This window comes from Peromyscus maniculatus, chromosome 8, assembly GCF_049852395.1.
Source record: "Peromyscus maniculatus bairdii isolate BWxNUB_F1_BW_parent chromosome 8, HU_Pman_BW_mat_3.1, whole genome shotgun sequence".
In the NCBI taxonomy this organism is placed as follows: Eukaryota; Metazoa; Chordata; class Mammalia; order Rodentia; family Cricetidae; genus Peromyscus; species Peromyscus maniculatus.
The window spans coordinates 86,515,147-86,522,485 of NC_134859.1; the positions used below are offsets into that span (position 1 = coordinate 86,515,147).

Genomic DNA, 7,339 nt, shown 5'->3' on the forward strand with positions numbered 1-7,339 from the left:
TGTTGCTTTTTTTCCCTTGGCCATTAAATGTGGAACAGTTGAATTGTTAACCTTTTCATAGGATGAAAATGAAATACTAAATCAAAGAATAACTTTTAAGACTACAAGGCTAGAATTCCAGGAAAACCAATCACAATAGAAAGCAAACATATAAGCCTGAACCAGATTGATTTTAGCTTTTGTTCCTTCATGTGTTGAAAGACTCAAGTCGTCTTCTAGGGCACCATTTAGACTTAGGTACTCTTCAGTGTTTAAGAGAAAGTACTAGGTGTGTTCCTGGACAGCATCATCCCTGCAGCTTAGAACATTTCTCCTAAGATTGGACTCATTCGTCCTTTAAGCCATGGTTCTCACACTTTTCTCACTTCCAACTCTAAGACTACCTGTCCATCAGTGTATGATGACAGGTTTGCTGCATGTTTGGGGAACAGGTGTACAGAATCAAGAGAACCACACTCAGGGTCAGAAAGAGCTCTTTGTTGGCCCCAGGAGTACTGGTTACTTCTTCCCTTGCTATTATAGGGAGTTCACTTTTTAGAGTCTTGCCACTCTTTTCTGCAAGTGAGGGCAGTGATACATTCTCTCACTTAAAAGACCACTGTAAGCCTCATGAGAAGAAGAGTGTTAAGTCCATGGTGTGCAAAGATGAATATTACGACCATTGAAGTAAGTTGCAGATCAAACTTAAGGCAAAATAAAGATGAAAGAAACATTATGATAAGAAAGAGGAGGAAGAAGGGGGAGCAAGTAAGAGAGAAACATTAGGTGAGAAGGTGAGACAGCAGACACCGATCTTGAAAGTTCATGCCAGTTAAATAAGTAAACAACTAAAATGTTAACATCTGCAAGCAGAGAATATAGGTGGCATGTATACTGAGTTAAAAAATTTTACAAAAATGTTCCCCATGGTTTTCTTTGACAGAGAGGATTTGACAGTCTCTGGTGTTCTAGAACCTTCCTAAGATTTCTCACTGAATGAATAGCTGCTAAATTGCACACCATATTGCTTAGGGAAAATGAATAGTGTGTGTGTGTGTGTGTGTGTGTGTGTGTGTGTGTGTGTTTGCTTGTATTTGGGTTCATGTGCACACATGTATGTGGAGGCCAGAGGAGAAACCCATTGTTGTTCCTTAGACACCATTCACCTATTCTTTTCTTTTTTAAAAAATGATTTATCATGTTTATCCATTTGTGTATCCACATTTATCCATGTGTGTATGAGTGTTTTGCCCACATGTGTGCATGGGCATAGCAGAGTCTAGAAGAAGGCACCAGACCCTTGGGAACTGGAAGCATGGTCATGTGGGTGAGCTGTCATGTGGGTGCTGGAAACTGAACCCAGATCCTCTGCAAGACTAGCAAGTGCCTTTAACTTCTGAACCATTTCTCCAAGCCTCCACCTTTTCTTTTTGAGACAGGGTCTCTCACTGGCCTGGAGCTGCTCAAGTAGGAGATTTGGCTGGTTAGTGATCTCCAGGGATCCTCCTGTCTCCATCTCCTCAGCATTGGGATTACATGCATGTGCCACAATGCTCCCCCTTTTTTAATCTTTAACTTTTAGGTTTTTTTTGTTTTTTTTTTCCCTTTTTTTTTGGTTTTCTTTTTATTAAGAAAAAATTTTCATTCATTTTACACACAAAGATCCCCCTCTTCCCTCCTCACACCTTCCAGCCTCCCCCTCCTAACCCCCCGATGCCCTCCCATGGGGAGGCACATCCAGTAGAGGCAAATCCAAGTTCTTCCCCCTGCCTCAAGGCTGCATAAGGTGTCCCATCATAGATAGTGGACTCCAAAAAGCCCACTCATGCACCAGGGATGGATTCTGATCCTACCACCAGGGGGCCCCCAAGCAGACCAAGCTACACAACTGTCTCAGGATACAGAAGGCCTAGTCTAGTCCCATGCAGGCTCCACAGCCATTGATTCAACTTTCATGAGTTCTCACTAGTTCAGTTTAGTCATCTCTGCAGGTTTCACCATCATGATCCTGATGCACTTGCTCATAGAATCCCTCTTCTCTTTCTCCGACTGGACTCCTGGAGCTCTGCCTGGCATTTAGCTGTGGATCTCTGCATCTGCTTTCATCAGTCACTGGAGAAAGGCTCTGTGATGACAGTTAGGGTATTCACCGATCTGATCACTGGGGTAAACCAGTTCAGTTCAGACACTCTCTCTACTATTGCTAATAGTCTTAGCTGGGCCAAAGTAATATAAAATACCTTGGGGGTAACTCTAACCAAACAAGTGAAAGACCTGTATGACAAGAACTTAAAAGTCCTTGAAGAAAGAAATTGAAAAAGATATAAGAAAATGGAAAGATCTCCCATGCTCACGGATAGGTAGAACCAGCATAATAAAAACGGCAATCATACCAAAAGCAATCTACAGATTCAATGCAAACTCCATCAAAATACCAATACAATTCTTCATAGACATTGAAAGAACAATATTCAACTTCATCTGGAAAAACAAAAAAACCTTAGGATAGCTAAAACAATTCTTTATAATAAGGCAACTTCTTGAGGCATCACCATCCCTAACTTCAGGTTCTTCTGAAGAGCTAAAGTAATAAAAACATCTTGGTATTGGCATAAAAACCAACATGTGGACCGATGGAACTGAATTAAAGACCCTGATATTAATCCACATACCTATGAACATCTGATTTTTGACAAAGAAGCTAAAACTATACAATGGAAAAAGAAAGCATCTTCAATAAATGGTGCTGGCGTAACTGAATGTGAACATGTAGAAGATTGCAAATAAATCTGTATCTATGGCCATGCACAAAATTCAAGTCCAAGTGGATCAAAGACCTCAATATAAAACCATTTACATGGAACCTGATAGAAGAGAAAGTAGGAAGTAGTCTTGAATGCATTGGCACAGGAGACCACTTTCTAAATATAACACCAGTAGCACAGACACTGAGAGCAACAATTAGTAAATGGGCCCTCCTGAAACTGAGAAGCTTCTATAGGGCAAAGGACACTGTCAATAAGACAAAATGACAGCCTACAGAACTGGAAAAGATCTTCACCAATGGCACATTTGACAGAGGGCTGATTTCCAATATATAAAGAATTCAAGAAACTAGACATAAAAATACCTAAAAATCCAATTAAAAATGGGCTATAGAACTAAAAAGAGAATTCTCAAAGGAAGAATTTCAAATGGCCAAAAGTGTCTGAAAGACATTTAAGGAATTGCTCAGCATCTTTAGTCATCAGGGAGATGCAAATCAAAATGACTCTGAGACACCATCTTACACCTGTCACAACGGCTAAGATCAGAAGCACTGCAGACAGCTTATGTTGGAGAGGATGTGGAGCAAGGGGAACACTCCTCCACTGTGGTGTGAGTGGGAGTGTGAACTTGTACAGCCACTTTGGAAATCAGCGCAGCAGTTTCTCAGAAAATTGGGAAATAACGTTCCTCAAGGCCCAGCTATACCAATCTTGGGCATATACTCAAGGAATGCTTAATCATACCACAAAGATACATGCCCAACTATGTTCATAGCACTGCATTATTCATAATAGCCAGAACCTGGAAACAATCTAGATGCCCATCAACTGAAGAATGGATTAAGAATATGTGGTACATATACACAATAGAGTACTACTCAGCAGAGACATCAGAAACAATGACATCATGAAATTTGCAGGCAAATGTTTGGAACTAGAAAATATCATCCCGAGTGAGGTAACTCAGACTCAGAAGGACAAACATGCACCCATTCATAAGTGGATACTGGATGTAAAGCAAAGGATAACCAGACAATAACCCACAACTCCAGAGAAGCTAGCTAACAAGGAAGAACCAAAGAGGGACACATGGATTACCTTGGGAAGGGGAAATAGATGAGATCTCCATGAGTAGACTGGGGATGAGGGGTGAGCAATGGAGGATAGGGGATAGAGGATTGGAACATAAGGGAATGGGATGGTCGAGCTGAAACAGGGATGGAGTGGGAAAACAATGAAAGAGATACCATGATGGAGGGAGACATGATAGGGATAGAGAGAAATTCGGTGCTAGGGAAGTTGCCAAGAATCCCCAAGAATGACCCCAGCTTGTTTTTGTTTTTTGAGACAGGGTTTCTCTGTGTAGCCATAGCTGTCCTGGAACTTTCTCTGTAGACCAGGCTGGCTTCAAACTCACAGAGATCTACCTGCCTCTGCCTTGAGAGTTTGGGATAAAAGGCATGTGCCACCTTGCCTGGCTTTATTTTTATTTATTTATTTTTAAATGTGGATTCTAGCAATCAGACTTGAGTCCTTGCATTTGCAAGGCAAACACTTTACCAACTGAGCTATTTCCTTAGCCCTGTCTTATTCATCACAAAAATTAATGACATAGTCATTTATTGAGGAATAATTCCAGGTGCTGTGATAAATGTTGGCAGTGAACACAATAAACTTGATCTCTGTTCTCATGGAATTTATAGTCTGTTGGAAAGGCTTATCATACATATATTATAAATCTCTGATGTTAGAAATCATAATTAGGTTCTAAGAGCAAAATGAAAAAGGGAAGGATGGCTCTTTGACATTTTCTGGAGACGTTATAAAGAAAAAGTGGTGTGCAGATCATCAGATTTTCATGGCCGAAAGATGCCAATCTACTTAGGGTATGCCATTACGTTGTATCTACAATAAAAAGACTTATTATTGTGTATGCAGAATATCATGCCTCTCTAGTTATAAATGAGATTTAAGATTGTATGAATAGACTCAAACAGTTATTAAATAACAAATACATGATGATAATCTTTTTTATTGACATGACATGCAATACTTGATGAATGTATTTTCTCTTCAGTGGCCCTAAGAGACCTGGAAATGACTCTGCTTATAAACAAAGCTAGTGAGACCTGGAAAGGTGAGATAATAGTCCTTAGGTGATCTGGTGACTCACTTGCTAAAGACTAATAAATATAGGATCCAGAGGCAATGAGCTACAGTTTCTGTAAAATGGAAGCCCTGTGCTTGTGATTCTTGAATAAATGGCAGACTTTCAAAGCAGAAGCATCAAGAAGCCTGTGAGGATGCTCTGGTATATCCCTCTCTAGTGACACTGATGTGCCTCTGAAGATATTGTAAGACAGGTTTATTTAGGCATTTACTGCTCTGTGTTTTCACCCTACTCGTTTTTTGAACACACAAACATTGTTTTGTCTTTATCTCAGGGTGTTTCCAGAGTGTTGTTTGTTTGTATGTGTATATGTATTATGTAGTAAAAGAATATATATATATATATATATATATATATATATATATATTGCATGTATACTACACATATAATACACAAATTCTTCATAGGCTCAGAAAAGGCTCAGAAAATTTATATCTCTGATATAAATTTATGTATGTTCACAAAATCAGCTAATGGGTTCAATTAGCCAATTTCTTACTTTCTTTCTCTTTCTTTTTTAGATAGAATCTCCCTGTGTTTCTCAAGCCTGGCCTTGACCTCTCTGTCCTCCCATCTCAGCCTCCTGATTACTGGAGTTACAGATACAGCTGTACCGGCTTTGATGGAAGTTTTAGCTCTAGTTCTTCATCTGTCACCTAAGAGGAGCTGGCATTCCACTGACTCCTAGACTAGCACTTCTGTTATAACAGATGGCAAATGAGGCATGTATTAGTGCCCAGAGTCGACCACTTTGAGCTCTGTGAGTGAAAATGAGGCAGGAATGACCCAGATCTTACAGCTGAATCCCTATCAACTTGGACTAGAGCCCATTTATCCCCTTCCTGTCAAAATTGGATGTGATGATTTTGTTGAGGAAGATTACATTTTTTTTTTTTTTACATTTTTCATGCATGTTTTGAATCTGTGTCATAGGTGCTGATCAAATTTCTTCATCTGCTTGCACTGGAGGCTTTATGATGTGGGAAAGAATTGGGCTCTAGAGTCAGACACACCTGGGGTTAAATTCTGGTTGCCTTAGTAACTAACTTTATAATTATGAGAACACTTAATAACTTAAGCAGCTTTGCTCATATCATTATGTAGTGCTGTTCTGAGGATTCTGTGAGTTTGAGGGAAAGGACAGAAGATGGACGTTAAAGACAGACAAGAGGTTAGGGTGGCATGCCAGCATACTAGCTCCAATGCTGCCTTCTTCTGGAACTTTCTACAATTAAAAAAAAAAACTGATCCTCTATTTTGAAATGCAAGAAACGAATTTCAAACACTACCATAAATAAAGAACATACATGGCCAGGGAAATACAGTTTATTAGAAGACCCATCCGGAGATTATTTTGCCTCTGAAGATACTCAATACAGGAAATGAGATCCTAGAAGCAACATGATCCCAAACCCCATAATTTGAAATCTTAAAGATTTCAATAGCATTTTCATAATGGAAGACATTCACCTGTTCAAATGAATCACATGACCATTCATCCCATTTGCAATAGCAAATTTCTGAGCTTTCTTGCCATTAAAATCAAAGGTAGGGTGTTCACAGCCCTGACCATCTGCCTACTTTAACATTCTAACAACTTCTGAGACAAGTGGACAGGGGTTAGGCAGCTCCTGGGGTCTGCAGTATCAGTCTCTGAGCACGGGAGCCACAGGTCAGCAGCACCTTGGGGTGCAGGGCTCCTCACAGCCGGGCTGCACATAGGTGGTGAGGTTGACAGTCAGCAGGTCTGGGGTCGGGTGGCAGGAGTTGAGTAGGAAGCAGGTGGGCACACAGGGCTGAGGAATGTGGCAGGGTGGGGGGCAGTTGTCACAGCAGGTGGGCTCCAGTTGCCAAATGGTGTGTGGGCAGGTGCTGGGCAGGCAGACTCCACAGCGGCAGGACTTGTCAGAGGAGCAGATGGTGGTGGCAGGGCCGGTGGGGACGCTGCAGCAGCGGGCGACACAGCAAGCCATGGCGATGGAGTCTGGTTGGCTTTGGTCCAATGTAAAGATGAAGTCTCTGAGGTTCAAATGTCTCCTGTCAGTCTGGACTCTTTTATACCCTCCCCAGTGGGTGAGAGTCCAATCAGAAGGCTTCCTTCTCATCTGCTTTTGTTTATGACACCCTTTTCCACAAAGATTATCTAATCAGTTTGGTATTTTCTTGTCTATTAAGAGTTCCTGCCCTTATTAATTCAGTTGTAGTTTTGACTCACGGGGCCAGTATTTTTGTCATAAGATCGTCACATTTTATTTTTACAGCATTCTGACATGCCCAACCTGGTGTGAGTTACAAGTAATTTGAGCAAGTGACACCTCATGTACACTTTTAGGTTTGAAATCTTCCTCCCCTCTTCTTAATTTTAAATTATCTACTTATCTATAAATGTGACTATTTCATCTGACAATATAAACTTCAAGCA

The 7,339-nt window shown here is 40.6% G+C and overlaps 1 protein-coding gene across 1 annotated transcript; it reads right to left on the reverse strand.

Moving 5' to 3' along the window:
- Nucleotides 1-6,590: 6,590 nt before the first annotated feature.
- Nucleotides 6,591-6,950, reverse strand: LOC102923137 (keratin-associated protein 3-2). The gene has a single exon (XM_006971794.3). It carries the CDS (start codon nucleotides 6,888-6,890, stop codon nucleotides 6,591-6,593), a length of 300 nt encoding a protein of 99 aa, XP_006971856.1. The 5' UTR covers nucleotides 6,891-6,950.
- Nucleotides 6,951-7,339: the final 389 nt, after the last annotated feature.